The sequence below is a fragment of the Solea senegalensis genome, linkage group LG16 (genome assembly GCF_019176455.1).
Source record: "Solea senegalensis isolate Sse05_10M linkage group LG16, IFAPA_SoseM_1, whole genome shotgun sequence".
NCBI classification, from domain to species: domain Eukaryota; kingdom Metazoa; phylum Chordata; class Actinopteri; order Pleuronectiformes; family Soleidae; genus Solea; species Solea senegalensis.
In genome coordinates, this window is record NC_058036.1 from 7184040 (window position 1) to 7203753 (window position 19714).

At 38.8% G+C, this 19714-nt stretch overlaps 2 protein-coding genes across 5 annotated transcripts in view; both read right to left on the reverse strand.

Annotated features, from left to right (window-relative positions):
• Positions 1-391: 391 nt before the first annotated feature.
• On the reverse strand, positions 392-13557 carry pygl (phosphorylase, glycogen, liver). The gene is made up of 20 exons (XM_044047415.1): positions 13218-13557; positions 12884-12985; positions 12696-12774; positions 12260-12363; positions 11663-11794; positions 10495-10606; positions 10291-10373; positions 8819-8956; positions 8011-8103; positions 7719-7865; positions 6530-6693; positions 5709-5823; positions 5495-5596; positions 4460-4607; positions 2797-2855; positions 2565-2706; positions 1824-2031; positions 1605-1739; positions 1427-1493; positions 392-677 (listed from the first exon to the last, which is right to left on the reverse strand). Exons 1-20 carry the CDS (start codon positions 13458-13460, stop codon positions 489-491), a joined length of 2562 nt encoding a protein of 853 aa, XP_043903350.1. The 5' UTR covers positions 13461-13557; the 3' UTR covers positions 392-488.
• A 5008-nt stretch (positions 13558-18565) lies between these two features.
• trim9 (tripartite motif containing 9) overlaps positions 18566-19714 on the reverse strand; it is a 41515-nt gene continuing 40366 nt past the window's right edge. For all 4 annotated transcript variants that reach the window (XM_044047424.1, XM_044047423.1, XM_044047422.1 and 1 more), the window contains one exon: positions 18566-18978. In XM_044047424.1, the coding sequence (XP_043903359.1) occupies positions 18901-18978 (78 nt within the window). In that variant the 3' untranslated portion in view covers positions 18566-18900. The remainder of the gene's footprint in view (positions 18979-19714) is intronic.

The window sequence follows — 19714 nt, forward strand, 5'->3', positions numbered from 1 at the left end:
AAGCACACAAAGTAAGTAGTTCTGTATCTTTACAGTGGCAAACACAAATTTGAATATTAGAAAATTCTTTGAATCCGCTGTGAATGAAGGGCTTTGTCGCTCAGTGCGTGCATGAACTCGAAGGAATGTCGCCCGAAATTCAGCCGAGTCAGCAGCTCCGCGACTGTGACCCACTGAATTCCTCAACGGTGAAAGCTCCCCTCCCCTCCCCAACCCCATCTCCCCTCCCCTCCTGCCCCGTTTGAATTTGAGCAAATCGTCTGAAAGTAGGCAACCTCGTTGGTTTGCTGCTCGGCGTGGACTGTAACAGACAGGTTTCAATGCCCAGTGCTTCGTTCGGTGACGATGAAAGGTGTTTAAGTGACGAAACAAACAAACACAAATGTGCATGTGTGGTTTCAAGTGCTTGGAAATCTTGAGTAATGTTTGTAAACATGAAGGCAGGCTTGTTTGGTTGTTTTTTTTTGTTTTGTTTTTTTAAAACAATCTCACATTTTCTTCAGCGCTCTGACCGTTTCCTCGATGGCCTCTCGCGGCTCGTTGGGCGGCGGGATTTTCAGGTCGGTGGGCTCGACGCCCCACACCTCAGTGGCGTACTCGGTGATGGTGCGGTCACTGGAGAACTTCCCCGTCGCTGCGATGTTCTTGATCACCATCTTTGTCCACTCGTTTGGATTCTTTCAGAGGAAATAAAACCTTTTTATTTTTTTTTACTATATTTATAATCCTCATATCCTGTTACTTCTGCTTTAACTATAAGTTCCTGATATTAGTGCTTTATTTAGGCCACAAACTTGTTCTTTAACCCTTTAATCTTTGCATTACCGTAATTACACAGCGGTTTCTGAAAGCTGAAAGCATTATGTGGTTATTACGGTGACGTTTTTGGAAATTGAGATATGTGTGTTATACTGTTTAAATGTCAAATTTAACACACAGAATATGGTGTTCAAGTTTAGTTTTTCTTCGTTTTAAATTGTTAATACACTATTTTAACATGCAGTCAATTGTAAATAACTGCCAGATATTGAAAGTTATTCTGGACGAGAATGGCCCCTTTATGTTTAAAATAAGCAAAAACATGGTGACAGACATTTTGAGGCTGAGGTGTTAAAATACCTTACAAATATTACTATAAAAGGAACTGAAAAATAAAATAAAAGGTGCCATAATAATTGATGCCAATTTTTTGGGCCTATACAGTATTGAGCCAATTTTATGATGAAAATCAAAAAATAATGGTTTAACAACTGAACAATAATGGTATGTCTCTCCAAGCGACATTTAATGTCTGCACTACAATTACACACAGTATCTTCAATGAACAATAATGAATAAACTAAATTTTAATTCCATGAACATGACATCAGAAACAACTAAAAACGAAAATAACATTTTGGAGGAAAAGAAAGAAGGCTGATTTTACCCGATAGAGTTGGCTGACTCTCTCTTGACATTGCATATAGTCTTCAAAGTCTGCAAACACTTTGAAACTGGAGACAGACAAGAGAGAATACAACCGTTAAATCTGAAACTTTGAGCTCAGAGACAAACATAAAAAAGAGACTTCCATCATTTGAAGTATTTGAGTTCATGTTGCTCACCGGTCATGTTTTAAGAGCATGTTTGTGAGGTCTTTGAAAAGCTCTGGATTTTTGGGGCTGAAAAAGCCGCTCATGATCTGGTCCATCACTTGTTTCAGCACAGGGATCTTCTTGTAGTACGTCATGGCGTCGTATCTGACAAAAGAAGGAAAGGGAAAGGTTTGCATTAGCAACCTAAAAATAGAAGAAAGAAGAAAAAAAAAAGGGAGATTTCTTCACCCCTGCTTGTCCATCTCAGCCACGTCCTCCACCCTCATGCCGAAGATGAACAGGTTCTCCTCTCCGGCTTCCTCGGCCATCTCCACGTTGGCCCCGTCCATGGTGCCGATGGTCAGCGCTCCGTTCAGCATGAACTTCATGTTTCCCGTTCCTGAGGCTTCAGTGCCAGCGGTGGAGATCTGCTCCGACAGATCTGTCGCAGGAATCACTGAAGAGAAAGAAAACAATCTGTCAGGCAAAACGAACTGAGGGAGCGCTTGTGTGTACGCAGCGGCAGCACATGGGTGGGCGGGGACAAGAAGCATTTCTGCTTATACACCGTCAAATTGATGAACCGCCAAGTTTTTTCAACAGTAGAATTTGCACATTTCCTTGTTTTTTCAGTCTGATTTTAGCTTGCGGGGGGACACAGGAGCTGCTGGTCTACTGCTGCCTCGTGTGGTCAGTTTGTGTCACTGAGGTGAATGTGAACAAAGGATTTCAAGCACTGACGTCACAAAGTAGCATAACATTTTGAACGGAGGCCACAGCGGATCACCAAAATCACTGATTTTCTCTATGGACTTTGGTGTGGGAGAGTGAACGGTTAGTTTCACACAAGAAAATGCTGACTTCAGGCCCAGTGGTTTAAATCTAACAGACATTTGTTTAAATTTAAGGCTCCTGTTGTTGTGGCCTTTCATAAAAATGTCACAGTCTTCTCTGTGTGTGTGTGTGTGTGTGTGTGTGTGTGTGTGTTACCTTTTTCTGCGAGAGACACGCGGTAGTTCTCCAGGAAGATGACCTTCAGCTTGTTTCCCACCACCGGGTCGTTGTTCACCACGTCAGCCACTGATGTGATCAGCTTGATGATCATTTTGGCCATGTGATACCCCGGAGCAGCCTGTAGAGGGCAACAGTGCATGACTTTACTGGATGAAACGGACACAACAGCACTTGTATCTGCATCCGTTGCTCGCGTTTGCTTTGGTACCTTCCCGCCGATGATCACTGTCCGTGGCACAAACGGCGCAGTGGGATTTGTTCGGATGCCTTTGAACCAAAACGAAGGGAAAGAGAAACAGTGATTTGTTAGAAGTGATGAAATTATGGCAGAAAAACCAAGTGCGACTTTGAATCGATGTTTTAACCCGTTTCAGGTTGGACATGCCTTTTGCGAGAGGAAATCATTACTATTAGAGTTTTTAAGAAGAGTCTGAAATGCAACAGTGTTTTCTGATCCTCAATTAATTTGCACAGGACATTAATGACTAGTTATTACGTTTTCTTGAGTTGCATAATATTATAGGGTTGAAAAAAACCCAAAATATTTAATATTCTATAATATTTTAATAGGGATACACAATATCAGCTTGAGCTGATAACCAATATCAAAACATAAACACACGCATTTCTTTTTCATTTAGTCTCTTCTGTAATGTAATAGATTTTCTTCATTATGCAAAATGCCTAATGTACAGCCTCTTCAGTCTGTACACTTTAGGTCATTAGTCAGATTTAGAATCTTAGCGTGTTTGCCAATATTGGAAACATATTTTAAAGCCAATATAGATAATAATATCATACATCCCTATTCAAAAATGTAGATGTTTTGATGGATATGTGGCGGTTGTTGCTATTCCCGGATGTTTTCATGACCATATATGTACAATTTTGTGAGTTCTAAATCAAATAAAATTTGATTATTAAAAAAAAAATCAATCAATCAATCAATCAATCAATAAAAAATAAATAAATGTAGACAGATCTGCACATGATCGCTCTCCAACTCAGCTCATGTTTAAATCGAAAATGACAACTTCACATTTAATCATTAAATTAGCACATTTGCTGGTGTTGCTGCTGATAATAATGGTGCAGATACCCACTGGTTATACAGTATATCCATGTATCTGAAAGTGCTGCAGATACAGAAATGTTTTATGTTTTTATGAATGGGTGGGAATATGATGCCGCTTTTCCACCACACGGTCCCGGCACGCCTCGGCACGGAACAGCGCGGCTCGACTCATCGCGGTTTAGTGCGTTTTCCATTCCAGTAGTACCTCCTCAATGTGGGCAGAGTCATCGACACACACTTGACTTCATTTTATACGCGACACACGCAAACTAGTGACTTGTGAAGCAGTCATTTTCAGTGTAACTGAATCATTACAATCAGTTAATTCAAAAGATTACTTCAGTACAGCTGAATTGGTTTTGTTTTGATCCATGTCGCTAAATAAACCAGACTCCTCTGTTAAATATGGAGATTTTAGACATTTCCTTGCTAAATGTTGGAGGTTAACGCACGTTTTTTGGGATTTTTAAGTCTTTTTAATTGATCTACAGTTCAGCATCGCTCGGTTTGAATCTTGCCTGGACCATGTGGTGGAAAAGCGGCACAACAGTGCTGCAGATGCAGGCAGATCTAAAGCTACTCCCATGTGCAACAGAAATGTTTTATACTATTCCTTTAACGCAAGTAAAGCCATTATTCATGTAAACTGCTCTCAGCTTTATCACAGTCACGTGACCTCATGGAAAATTTTGAATTCAATTTGTATGAACTTGCTCAAAGCACAAGTCGGGTTTAGGAATTTTCCATGTCGGGACATGTCGGACTGTGCTATCAAACACAAAGTGTCTTCACATACGGTTGTACATGGCGATGATGTGCAGGCAGTTGAGCAGCTGCCGCTTGTACTCGTGGATTCTCTTCACATGGACGTCAAACATGGAGGCCGGGTTTATGTTCACCCTGTACTCCGTCTCCAGGTACTGGGCAAACTTGGCCTTGTTGTCCTGTGGAACAATCCAATCCAACTTTATTTGTTAAGCACTTTAAACAAACCACAATGGACCAAAGTGCTGTACAGAATAAATAAAAGGCATAATAATAAAAGGTTCAAAATTAGATAAAACAGCTTAAAATAAATTAGAATCATAAAATACAATAAGAATTAGCAGCATACAATAAAAAACAATAAATTCTATTCAAATTAAACAAAAACAAAAGAGAACAGGAGGGTGAGGAACTATGTCCAACTTGCTAAATGGAATGATGCAATGCACACATTTACACTGACACGCAGGGAAAACAGGTTGATCGGTGGTGGTTTTTCCTTTTTTTTTTCTTGTTTATTACTGCAGTGGCATCGATAATGTTGCGTGACAACTTGGATATCAGGCCAAACAAAAACCTTGAACCACAGAGCCACTACAATGAGGAATAAGTTACCTACAATGATCGTTGAAGCAGTGAGCAAAGATTACCAAACCAAAAAAGATTTGATAATGAGAAAAAAGTTCATTAAATCATCTAGAAAAATCACAATTTCATGTCAGTTCTTTCGTTTACGTCTACTTTTTACTTTTTTATGTTGTTTTATTCTAATAATAATTGATGTCCGTCTTTTGGGCCCATTGTGAATAAAGTTTTTAGCCAATTTTATGATAGAATCTAACAGTTTAGTTATTACAAATAATAGAAATAGAAAATGGTTTGACTTAAGTAATCTGTTACTGAACAATAGCGTCTGCACTACAATTACACACAGTATTTATTAATGAAAAATAATATATAAACTAAAATAAACGTTTTCGTGACTTAGATTGACTTTTATCAAGTTTACAGAAAACAAAATGTGTGAAGAATCAGACAGACAGACAGACAGACAGACAGACTCTACCTGTTTCACTTTAGAGACGTCACGGATGAACACGGCATCCTCCACAAAGTCATTCAGCTTCTGAAGCTGACTCAGGTCCTTGACGTAATCCTCCCCGATGGCCTGAAACAGATGGAAATGTGTACACAACAAACGCTGGGTGTTTACAACACTTGAAAAAAAGCACAGTGTCTTGGCACTTTTTGTGTTTGTTGCTACAGCAACTGGATCAGACCTCAGCGATGAGCTCCGCCAGTCCAGGGTTACAGAGCAGCAGCCAGCGTCTCGGAGTGATGCCGTTGGTTTTGTTCTGAAACTTGTCCGGTTCCAGGTCACTGAAGTCACGAAATCTGCAGAAGGAAAATGGTAAAGCAAAATTCGATGCATTTTTAAAGAATAAAATGTGTTGCATATGCACTTAAATTTAGCCCGTAGATATTTTACATGTTCATATTTATGTCTTTTTCTTTCACATTTATACCCATGTCTGCACATATTCATACTTGCGACTACACTATTTGTATTGATATCGCTATTCCATATTTTTGTACTTTTTTTTTTACATATACATTATATAACATTTTTCTATATTCATGTGTGTTTTACTGTTTATCCTTTCATTCCCCTAATTTACAGTGCTGTGTACCCTATCTAGCCATGTCTCATTTTTATTTGTGAGATTTTCCCCCCACCACGAGGGGGCAGTATTTTATTTCTTATATTTTGCCTGAGGCTGACGCCGGCCCGGGCTCATGCTGGGTTATTTGAGGTCACCTGCCATTATACTAGGGGTAAACAGTTTTCTACTGTGCTCAGCTTTAAGTTTCGCTTTGATTTGTTTCATGGAAACCGACATCATCAACCGCTGATATCATTTCAGATGCTAAGGAAGAATCTGGCAGCGATACAGCACGTAAAAACTATAACTAAACTATCTTAAAATGTTTCTGAAAAGCTTTTATTTGCCGTATTTGACTTTTTCAGTGTGTCTGTCGCTTTGCACACGGTTGTGTGTTTTTTCAAAAAGGTGCGTGTGATGACGCGCGGGAGGCTCACACGTCAGTCTTGATGATCTTGGAGTGTATCTCGGCGACTCCGTTTACGGCGTGAGAGCCGACGATGCACAGGTGAGCCATGTTCACTCTCTTGCAGCCGTCTTCCTCAATCAGAGACATTTTCCTAATTTTGGCCATGTCTTTGGGGAAAAGGGTTGCGATTTTCTGCAGAGTCACAAAGTCAAGTCATAAATCACTGATGTGGTTCGTTGATATCAGTCTCCCATTCATTTGCTCTTTTAATGTGCTTTGCACAAAGATGCAAACATTAAAATGGAACTTTAAAGGGTGCAAACATGGACAGTGCTTAACAAATGGAATAGACCACCACCCAAAGCCACAGTTTCTCTAAATAAACAGCATTGGTAATTATCAAAATATGTATTTATGTTTCTGTAATGGTTAATTCACCAGTATGTAGAAACTCTTTCACCAAAATTATATATTTTTTAATGCTAAAATAGAATTATTATTGTTATCCATTAATTTTCAACTTTAATGTTATACAAAAAGAGAAAACAATGGCAAATTATACATATTATTATTAGTATCATTATTTTTATTATTATTATTATTATTATTATTATTGTTATTATAATAATCTCAATGGGACCTTCCTGGCTAAATGATGGATAGATGACTTTTTTTTTTTTTACATAATTTCTCACACCTCAGAGAAGCCTGACTCAACTTCTGATATAAAAAGGTTAATTCACTTTATTTGCCCCCCAAAAATCAATAACATTTTCAGTTTTCAAAAATATTTTTGTTTTCTTGTTTTTATGACGGTCTACTACATTTGTTAAGCACTGTACATAAAAGTAAAATCACTAAAACATGATCAATCTCATCTAATATTTTACAATTTTAAACTGTTTACCTGTAGTTCTGCTCTGAACTTATGTTTCAGTGATTTTACTTTTAAAAAAATTGTTAAGCACTGTACATAAAGTAAAATCACATGACACATGACAAACCCTAGAGCAGAACTACAAGTAAAAAGTTTAAAATATAAATAAATTCACTTGGAATAGCAGTGAAAAAAAATATCAAAACAATAAAATAAGCAATGATTTTGTACAAATGCAAATTGAAAGAATAAGCATAATATGACATAGAAAGTAAACGTAAATATATAAGTACAGGATTGAGATGAAGTCACAGCAGCAAAATAAAGCATCGGTACGTACATCGAGGTGGCTCTGGTTGATCTGGTAGATGATCTGCAGGTGTCGCGGCAGAAGTGTCTCCAGCAGGTGAACAGGCCATCGCTCCAGAGCCTCAGGGAGAACCGTGTGGTTGGTGTAGGCGAAGGTGCGTCTGGTGAGATCCCAGGCCTGCAGAGACGAGAGAGTGGAGTCTAGTGTTTGTCTCATTCAATGTTCAATGTTCAATGAGAGAAAACAAGGTGGACGCTGATGAGACCCGAATTTAGACGGCCTGCATTCATTTTATTTCTGGACCTTAATTCCAGCCTCTCACCGTGTCCCAGTCGAGTTTCTCAATGTCCACAAAGATCCTCATCAGCTCTGGGATGGCCATGGCTGGATGAGTGTCGTTCAGCTGGATGGCGACCTGGAAAACACAGGTGACGTCACATAATCATCTTTCTGAGGTTCTCTATTTTTTCTGGTATATATATATATATATAAATTTTTTTCTGTGTACACATATATATATATATATATACATACATACATACATACATACATACATACACACACACACACACACACACATACATATATATAAATATATATATATATATATATATACACTGTATATATATATATATATATATATATATATACCGTATATACAGCCTAAATTCTCTGTGTTTGAAGGGTTAAATAAGATGCATAAAATTAAGTTTGAATGAAGTAAAAATTATATTAGGTGTTACAAACATGGCTGCAAATGCAGACCCCTACATTATGCACATATTTGCTTTTATGACAGTTTATATTATGATTTGAGTCATAATTGTTTACCATCTTTATAAAAGTGGGTCCCCATATAGAAAGTTTGAGAATCTAGGAATCACTTTGTTCTGTAACATAATTAAAAATAGGGATTTACTCAATGTTGATGCTTTGTGTCATGTTATTTACAGGTTTGTAGCTTCTTTATGAAGAATAATGAAGCCGCTTGACATAAACAGAACCCCAGCTATAAACTTACCAAAAAGCAGTGAATATGTTGAAATTGGCACCGTGCTACTGGTCAGAGTGAGGAAATAAATTGTTGTAATAAAACCCACTTCCCCTGAGACACTTTGTCAGAAGCGTACCTTGTCAGGGAAGTTCTGGAAGGACGTGCGAGCGGGCGTGCCTTTCTTCGTGGTCTTGAAGCGGCGGATGATGTCCTGAAGCGTGGCGGCCACCACGAAATATTCCTGCTTCAGACGAAGCTCTTTTCCTTCAAAGAACTGCAACAAAACAGAGACACAGGAGAAGGTTCAGGTTTGATTTTAGGTCGATGGAATTGAACAATAATAGGAGCATTTTCTGAACAACTTAACCAGAATAAGAGCTTATAGCTATTTTTATTCCAAGAAATGTACTTTGGCTGTTTCTCTATTGTCCACATGTAAATGTAAGTAAAGATATGACAGCTGCAACTTATACTTAATTATTTGAATAAGTCCCAATTACTTTCTTGACTGAATGATGAGTGTTTTGGTCCATAAAATGTCAAATTTAAAAGGAATATTTCATTTTATGATAGAATCTAACAGTTTAAGTACTACAAATATCGGACAAAATGGTTTAACTCAAAGTAACGGTTTGCATTTAGCATTACTAGGGGTAGTTTAAACCTCAGTTTCCCCTTAGTTTAGCATTTAGCTTTGTTTTACTAGAACAGGGGTAGTATTTTTGAAAAATGGTGCTTCCCAACCTGAGTTCCCCTGAGTCAAGAAATATCCTCATTCTTTTCTTTGTTACGTGCCCACCAGTGACACTTGGTCCGAAGCTTGAAACTGCAACGCTAACGCCGCACTTTTTAGACCCACTCGTGAGGGGACGGGACCTCATTCCCAGAGTGTAAACAGTGTCCGCCATCTTTGCTAACAGTTACGCTAACAGGTTTAAATGCATTTGTAGCTGAGGCGGTTAATTTAATGCCCTGTAAGAAGGAATTTTGTTTTCATTTTCCATCTGTTAGCAAAGATGGCGGACACTGTTGTTACATTTACATACAAGTGGGTGTAAAAAGTGTGGAATTAGCGTTGCACTTTCAAGGCTCGGAGTGTCACTGGTGGGCACGTTACAAAAAAGAAATGAAGACATTTCTAGACTCAGGGGAACTCAGGTTGGGAAGCACAATTTTTCAAAAATACTACCCCTGTTCTAGTAAAACAAAGCTAAATGCTAATCGGTGAAGTATTCCTTTAATAGATCTTAAGTGTCTTTTTTTGTCCACAAAATAAAATCAAAGAGCTTTTATTGTCATTCCAGTCTACACACTTACGCGCCGATTAAATGAAATTGGTGACCGAGGTCCCGGTAGCAGCCAGTAAGTAAACATAGTGTAATAATAAACAATAAAAATCTATCAAGACAATAAAGATATAGATAAAAATGTAACAGGAAATATGAATAATGAAGTGCAAATATGACCAACAATGGACAAATATGGAACTCGATGTGCGACTTTAGAAAATATTTACATTTAAGAGGCTGAAAGTTCTGCTTAATTTGATTGCAACCCTAATACTATTATGCATAGTCTGCTCATACAACTCAAAGAAATTGAACTTACATTGTCGTTGGGGTAAAGCACACGGGAGATGTTCTCTGCCAGATTTCTGTCCAGCACAGCCTCGATGTAATCTCCAACATTAACTACAGACAATTGAGTCGAACAATTTGGTCTCAACACATCATGTCACACGTCACTCAGATTCTATCAATTTTAGATCATCCTTTCTTTAAAATGAGGATTATAAGTGGCTTCAGGACTCACAGTCACTCAGATTGAAGTCATTGGGAGCGCGTGCAGACCACAGCCTCATGGTGTTGACAGTGTTGTTCATGTAGCCAGGGATGGGTGTGTCGTACGGCATCGCCAGCACCACCTGAGAGCAGAGTGAACAGCACTTTATGAATTAAGCAAACACACAATTTCACACAATTAAATACACAGGTTGCCAATAAAATATCGATTAAATCATTCAAAATGATGGTACTTTATTTGTTCGCAATGATCGGAATTTCGTTTGCGACTGTTTTGCGTTTGACACAAATCTAAATTTCATAGTTGTGTGTGGTTTATTGTCCAAAAAAAACCCATATACTGTAGGTCCACCCAGGTGCATTCTGCAAATTCACACGGAAAGGCCCAGGTCTGACGAAAAAAACGTTGTCGCTGGGAGGCACCATGCCAACCGCTGCACCACCGTACTGCCCCATTTGGAAACTAGGTCAAGGTCAAGGTCACATTTATTTACATAGCACATTTAAAACTGATCGTCCCAAAGTGCTTAAATGAGGTAAAGGAAACAATAGAGACACACTATATAGTAAAAGTCACCTTACACCCATTAAAACAAGAATTAATAAATGAATACCCTTAAATACCTAAGACTTGAAACTACACTAGCCCATCAAACACCCCACCTTGTACAAATTTTAAAGAATTAAATTTAAATGTATCATCACTTTAGAGCAGTGTTGCACTTGTGACTGTATTTAAGTGAAAAATTCACATATCTGTGCTTTACTTTGTTATATTTCTAGCAACTTTTACCCCACTACATTTCCTCTGACTATCTGTGTTACTTGTTACTACCAAATAAAATTAGAAGAAGAAGAAGAGTTGGTAATGATGATCTTTCATATCCATTCACATGCTTCAGCATGGAGTTAAGTGTCAAGTTAAGGGTAAGTGGCACAAGGACACATATAGACTAGTAGAGTCTTTACTAAAGTTTTTATTACTTTTACTTCTAACACTTAAGAACATTTTATATCAGAAAATTACATTTGATACTTAAGTATAGAAAAATGACTTACACTTTAAGACTTTTACTTATTATAAAAAGTGAGTTCAACTTCAAGTATCCCTTTAAGGTACTTTAAACAAGACTGCTTTAGAGGGTCTGGGCAGCCTGAATACAACGCGCTCTATGTACCTGAGTGTTGACCCATTTGGGGCCTTCTTTCGTCTCCTCCACTCGTCCATAGAAGTGAACGGGCAGCATGTACTCGGGACGCGCTTTCTCCCAGGGGTTTCCATGTCTCAGCCAATCATCTGCCTCCTCCACCTGCAGAAAGTCAGTACAGTGCAATGGAAAAACACTAAAGATAAAACATAGAGAGGAAAAAAGACAACAACTGCCATTGAGCAAGACACTAAAATGTACATTGACAGTTCACGAGGAGCAGGTTTAAACCGTCCGTGGTCATCAACCTCGGCGCAAACACACACTGTGCACGGTTGGTGGCGCATGTTTACCCTGCGGCTCTGAACCGTCAGCTCGCAGCACTGCGGCAGCACCGCGTTACAGTTAATGTTTAGCCCTGTGATGTATTCTGACCCAATTCACGTCCACTTTGGCCCCATTTTATCTTTGACCCGCCGGCAGCGAGAACAAGGAGGATCCCGGCGTTCCAAAGTTAAAGATAAGAGCAGATTTTCTTCACTGTTTGTGCAGAGAAATCTTTGCCACAACATTTTTAAGGGGGGGGGGGTGGAGTAGATAAGATTAGTGTGTAGAATACAGGCGTACCTGCCAGCCGTCTCTTATCTTCTGGTTAAAGATTCCATATTCATATCGAATCCCATAACCGTACGCTGCCAGACCCAAGGTGGCCATTGAATCCAGGAAGCATGCTGTGAGTGGTGAAGAGTTAAAAAGGCAGAGTACATGTGATAAGTGAAGCGTTGGTTCCTACAGATACAAGGGGGGGAAGTTCACTGTTTATTTGCACATTTACAAACAGTCAACATGTTGCAACGCTCTCTGTGGCTGCGAGTTTCTTCACATGTCCGTTTGTGCAGGCAGAGGAATTTAATGGACAAGTGCCAACATAAACTGAAGTGGCTGTAGTGGGAACAAATGACTTTTAATACATGAGCAAGGTTTGTGTTTGCATGAAGGAAACTCCTACTTCCTCTCTGTTTGTTTTCCCCCCTTCAGATTCACACACTTGCAGCCATTTTACCTGCCAGTCTGCCCAGACCTCCATTCCCCAGACCTGCATCCTCCTCCATTTCCTCCAGCTCCTCCATGTCCAGGCCGAGCTACAGTACACACACACACACACACATATTATATGAAGAAGAAAAAAAGGTCACCACAAGAGCGTGAGTTGTTGTTGTGTCATGCTACAGCTTCTCTTTCCTGTCTGACCTGGTAGATGGCTTCATCGCAGGCATTCTGCAGCCCCAGGTTGATCATGGTGTTTTGCAGCGTCCTGCCCATGTAGAACTCCAGGGACAGATAATACACCCTCTGGATGGAAGAAAAAAAAAAAAGGTAAACAAACATGTTTACACAAACATAGATGTGAGATTGAGATTACAAACAAGTATGTGTGGAGGAGATTTATTTGTTATTCTGCCAGAAAAAGTACAAGTAAAAAAGCACGGTGTAAACAGGACACAGTGACTCACAGCTTGGAGAGTTTTGTGCAACAGACACACACACACAATGCAAAATGTGTTTGATGAAACTTTTTGTTTACCTTTGGGTCTGCCTCATAGTAAAACTGCTGTGTTCTGATCCATCTCCCCACCAGGTGATCCCTCACAGTGTGCGCCAGAGCAAAGTAATAATCCCTGGGCGTTGCGATGTTCCTGTCTTTGACCAGAGTGAAGTGCAGGTGTCGGTTGAAGCCCTTCTTCAGCTCGGCCACGTTCTCCACGCCCACGATGCCTCTGATGCTGATCTGCTTGCGCTTCTCCTGGTCGGTGAGAGGAGTCGCCATTGCTGGGTTCAGGGGTCGGTGCCGGGGTCGGTGCCGTGGTCGGTGATGGTGACGGTGGTGAGGAGCAGCAGCTGCTGGAGTGAAGTTGACACAGGAAACACCAGCACACTTGTCCTCTCAGGAGTCTCCGCCTCCCGCTGCTGCTGATTGGGTGAGAGCAGGAGGGCGGGGTTTCACCTGTCCTGCCTCTGCTGAGCTGCAGCACGTCTGCACACTACTGTAGAGCTGAAACAATTAATCGATTATTAATCGATTACTAAATTAATCGACAACTATTTTGATAATTGATTAATCGGTCTGAAGTTTTTTTCATGATTAAAACAAGATTGAAGTGAACACTGATCAAAAAGGTTTTCTGATATTTTATGGACCAAACGATTAATAGACAAAATAATCGACAGATAAGTCGATTATGAAAATAATCGTTAGTTGCAGCTATAAACTACTCCATTAGTTTCATGATTGTGTCCCAGATTGTTGTGTTACATTTAACAAGAAGGAACAAGCTAAAACAATTTTTAATATTATGCATAAGAAGGATTTGGTCTTACTCTAAATGATTATACTAAAATGTAATAAATACAATTAGGTTCATGGAAATATGTTTTTATAAATATTATGATAACCTTGTGAGGTAAGAGTGCCTACACCATTTGTATTTTTGTAGTATTATGTGCATGGCAGCAGTGGAGTGTACAGAAAGTGAGTAGTTATTGAATATTATTACTCACAAATATTCACAAACATTATTCAAAAGCATATTTTTTCAAACTAAATGTTGGCAGCAAGTACAGAATCAATTAATCAATCAATGACCTCCCAAATTTAGAAAAAAATATTGATAGTATTATGTTGGTCAGTCAGTGTTAGTTTCATTAGCAATACATGATAATAATATGTAATAATAATAATAATAATATTAATAACAATAATAATAATTTGCACACACATGCTAAATACTATATAACTCATTGTTTCGATAATTTCAACGCACATGGCAGGAAACTTGCCAAATGTTTGTATTTCTGTGATGTTTTTTCTTCCACTCGTCTTTGTCTATAACGCACTGTGGTAAAAACAGTGCTAAATACTGACACTCAGAACTATAAGTACAAAAATGTACCAATTCAAATCCATTATCAGCTTCTTTTTTCATCCCCTTGTCATCGGAACATAAAATGTTATAACACTTTAATTCTGAAGACCTGGATCCAAATTCCCTCACTGTTCAACATCACTGACCCAGTGTCCACTGTTTTGCATGGATGTAATGCTCCTGGTGATCCAGCAGATGGCAGTGTTGTGCTACTCATGGCCAATTTAGGGCCATACTGAACCTATTGAATCCAGTCCAATCCAATCCAACATTATTTAGAAAGCACTTTAAAAATAACAACAGCTTAAATAAAGTGCTGTATGTCAGAGATCAATAAAACAAATACAATATATATCCAAACCGTAAGACCTAACAAACCCAAGAATAAACAGTAAAATACTGGAGAAAGTATAAAAACACAAATAAACTATAAAACAGATTAAATCAACGCTTCATAATGGGTTGAAAGCCAAAGTATAAAAAAGGTTTTAAAATCTGTTTTGGAACAGGATTAATTATTTAAAAATAACTATTGTTTCACATAAGTTTGAACAAATGGAACATTTTTTGAGGAAATTGATTTTTAGAGTGACACTACACAAAACATATGAATGCAAAAAGTCACTGCTGTTGGTAATAAGATAAACCTTCATCATGTAGTGATTTAAACTAAACATTTATCCAGAATATTTGATCATTTTGTCGAGATCTGCATGACATGACCAGGACAAGTACTTTGTTGACACCTATTTTTATTGAATATTCACATGTACATAAAACACAGAGCCTCATATTACACTTTAAATCATAATATTAGCAGTAATATGGTCATGACTGACAAATATAATCATAAGAATCCGAATAAACATAAACATCTTAAAATTATGACAATGTATGTAACATTTTATATTCATAAAATTCTCCGTAGACATATTTCAGTATCACTGTAACTAATAATATTGAGTGATGACAATCCACCTCCATTCAAAGTATGGTTGTAATGCAGGTCACACACACACACACACACACACGCGCATACTGTATGTACATTTTGAAGATACAACACCTCGAGTCGCCCAGCGACTGTGTGTACGTTTAATCAATAATTCATCAATAATTCATATAAGTGTTGATGAGGCTGTGCGAGAGAATCACGTCTTTCATGTGGTTACAGTGTGTTTGGCTGGTTTTACAAATAAAAACTGTTACAATCACACACTTTTTCTTCTTAACCCTTTAATGTGAAACACACACTTCCATTTGAACCTAAGGAGTTCATGTCGTCACATAGACCATGATACACCTATTAAAAAGAAACATATGGGTGTGTGTCTGGATATACTGTATGGACTTTTAATAAAATATTTTGCTAAATTATAGTAGATTTCCCCCCCCCCATAGAATCTCAGGTTGTGTAATGTTTTGACTGTGTTTGAGTCAGTGACCCACTGCTGAACGAGCTGCTATTATACTGTGTTTTTTTATATAATTACGGCCAGACAAGAGGCTTTACCTTTTTATGCAAATTAAATGTTGCATAAGTCGACGCTTGAACTCAGCCTTGCACCGAAGCCTGTGCAAAGCTGCTGCAATAGCTGTGTTTAACCGATCACCGTGTAAGCACACATGCACACGCCACAAGTTTTTACGTCACGTAAAAAGGGTTCAGGCATTTTAGAAGCCGTGTGATGTCGGTCCAAGATGACTTAACCAGTGTAAACATCCCAGGGAAAGAGTAAAGTAAAAATTTTGTAGTATTCTATTTAGTACTTGCAAATATTAATAATAGTTGAATTTTGCCCTTTAAATGGTAAAAAAAAAAAACTGTGCAGCAGCAGGTGAAGTCAGGCATCACAGATGTTGAGGTTGACTCTCGTAGCAAAGTCTCAGAGAACTGTTTTGGGTATTGAAGAGGGGGAACAAGGCACACTCATGAAGCTCAAACACATGATAGCACCGTATGAAAATGCGAGACGTGTAACTGTTTGTATCAGGGGCGACGATGCGGAGGGAAGCGGTTTCTTGTGCATGTTTCATGTGCAACAGTTCCCTCGAATTGACCCAGACAAATTTGAATGGACATTTAAAAAATAACATTACTGTGTGACATTTGTGCAGATCTGTGAGAAACAAAGAACTACCACAAACGGTGGTAGTTCCACCAGGAGACTTTCTTATGGTTTTGAATTAAAATATGTCAACAATCGTCGGATGAAATGCCATAAAACTTTCATAAAACGTACACATGTCCCCCTGAGGAAGAATTGAATGGTGAAATAACTAGTGACACCTCATCATCAGCCATCACAGTATTTTTGTTTTAGTGAGTAAATTGGAGAAATGTAGAAATGGTACAGATTAGCAGTTGAGGACACTGTTGTAAATGTGATTACACAAAAATAATCCCAGAGCATCGTCGCCGTTCCTGTTGCTTTCGTCGGACATTCACTGTTTCTTTAGTTTTTTCACAAACTACTTTTTTTTCCACTTTCATTCTGTAACAACAGGACACAGGAACAAATTGTGAAATTCTCAATGAAAAACCTCATTAACTTATTTGGCTATACACGTCTTTGCGATATATATATATATATCATCTCCGTAACAATATCATATAAAACTACCAAGATTCAGTCACCTACGGTAAAAAAAAAAAAGCCGAAACGAAACGAGCCGCTGTAGCACCGTATTCAAGCAGCTTCACTGTCAACTCACACCTGCTTTTATGATACATTAAAACAAACATCCTGACGCAGCAGAGCGCGAAGGCCTCGCTCTTTAAACACCAACGCTGTTTTTTGTTTTGTTTTTGTTCGTTTTGTTTGTTGTTTTTCTTCTATGAACGAAACAGAAGGTTCACACGAGCTCGGCCACGAAGAAAAAGCATCTCATTTACGAGGACGGCGGCGCGACGGTGATGCAGCTGAGAATCTGGGGCTATTGCTCTGGTCCGGGTCGCCCTGAACCCACCCTCCCTCACACATATTCACACACACAAGGCCTCTCATACGCCCCCTGGTGTTTCAGTGGAGATGACAGGTGGCAGATGATACGTAAGATATTTTGTGTGTTTGTATATATAAAAAAGAGAATAACGATGACAAATAAATATACTGAACTGGAAAATGACCTTCCTACTTTTTGTATTGATCCCTGCAAAATAAATGTGAAGCCACAGCAGGTAGTTAGCTTAGCTTAGCAATTTCGGCCAAAATCAGAAAATAGACACCAAACACCCAACGTATTAAAGGTCTATTGTAACATTTTAGGGGCCAATTGGCACAAATTGAATACCTACCACCTGTGTGTTTGATGCCATTTCAATTTAAAATTCTTTGGTTTTTGTAGTTTTCCTTTTATATGTGAAACAAAACCCTTTGATTTGATACAGAATCATAATAGTTCACTGTATAAACTTATCTGATGCAAAATGAATCTATTATTTAAAAAAAAAGAAGAAAAAAAATGGGACTTGTTTTAAGGAGGCAGCCATTTTGTGCCGCCATGTTAAAGCAGCAGGCGAGAACAGACAGACTTCCCCATTTTGAAACCGCATAAACCTGATACTTAAACCAATGAAGAAGAAAACGGAAACTCAAGAGAAAGTAATTGGGAGTTGAAAGAGCGTTTACATCTTTTCTGGACTTCGAAGGCCACCGTAGTTTCCTGACATGGTTGGAAAAAACGGAGGGTTGAGCAAATAAGTCAGTTTCTTGCGTTGAGCAGTAGTTTTTACATAAACTCAAGCGGGTTTCTATGGCTATCGTTTTCTTCACTGTCTCTTTCGACCGAAACAAGAGTGAATGTGGAATGTATGACCCTTAAAGTTGTCGGCAGAGGTGTGTTTGAACTTTGGACATAGCCACGGTAGCTTTTTTGAGACGTTACGCTAAGCTAAGCTCAGTTAGCTGCCGGCCGTAGGTACATATTTAATGGACAAAAATGACAGTGATACAAATACTCTCTTCTAATTCTTGGCATAAGAGCAACTAAGCATATCCCCAAAATATGAGTAACATATTTAAACACATATTAAAATCAATGTACAATAACATTCAAGATCAGTTCCAGATCCATTAGCCATCAGCTAACGATCATGGTACGAGTGCTATCGCCATCATAAACATCATCCTTTTAGACTTTAGTATTCTGCAGGTGGTCCACGTGTCTGAGGTTTAGGCATGATAAAGGCATGGCTTAGCGCTAGATGGGGCCTGATACAGAGAGTCAGGGGTCAGCCGGTCAGGGGGACAAGAGGAGAAGAAGAGGCTGGGATCATAGTTTTTGGACCGGCAGGATAAAGGATAAAGAGAGAGGTTTTTAGCCAAACTGGGTGTTGTGCCTTTAGCACACAGAGCCGGTCGCGTCGGCCTCCCCGGGTGTGTAGAAATCAGGGATGGGTAGTCCAGTGTGCAGCGTGACCTGCAGAAAAATGCATTTAAATACAAATATGTGGGTTAATAATGTGGTCAAAGTGTGTTTGATTGACTGCCTGCAGGTGGAGCTGTTGAACTGTCGCTTCCATCACCCAGAGACTGTACTTAATCTGGGAGAAATGCCTGAGACTGTTGTTGTGTCTTTTTCCTTTCAAGGTTTCTTTTTCCGATTCCATATTTGTAAAACTTGAAAAACATTTTTTTTTCTTCTTTTAAATAAATAATAACTGCACTTGAGCTACGTTATTGAAGTAAAACCCCCTGGTTTTCGCTTGCAGCGAGAATCCGTGAGCTCAGAGAGAGGGTGAAGCTATAAAACATCTCCAGGGTGTTTTCACATACATCAGTGATGATAAATGACTCGGGGAGGTTCAGCAGTTACTATATGGTCTCTTGCACGCCACTGCAGATTACGCTGCTAAATAATGCAGTAACAATACGCAGGTACAGTTTTACAACGCGATAACCCTTTAAAAAGACAACGTTCACTAAGGTGCTTATAATGAGCTTCAATGATGTGATAGTTCCACTGCTGCAGCTTTGATTATAACTCCCTTTCTGAAATATCTCTCCTGGAAATCCCTCCAGATATGTGTGCAGTGCATTATAATGTATAATATGCTGTATTGCCTAAAGGTGAACCCAAATTTGACTCATTTCATCCACAAAGGTGACAACAAACCTCACAAAACGTCATCTTTTGAATCCTAGTGAAGTATAAA

Excerpts from the sequence above, each read along its gene's own strand:
- pygl (XM_044047415.1), bottom strand. The coding sequence starts at position 13,460 with ATGGCGACTCCTCTCACCGACCAGGAGAAGCGCAAGCAGATCAGCATC. Across the intron at positions 10,607-11,662 it reads CCAAATGGGTCAACACTCAG|GTGGTGCTGGCGATGCCGTA; the intron begins GTACATAGAGCG and ends CTCTGCTCTCAG. Across the intron at positions 5,597-5,708 it reads TGGCGGAGCTCATCGCTGAG|GCCATCGGGGAGGATTACGT; the intron begins GTCTGATCCAGT and ends CATCTGTTTCAG.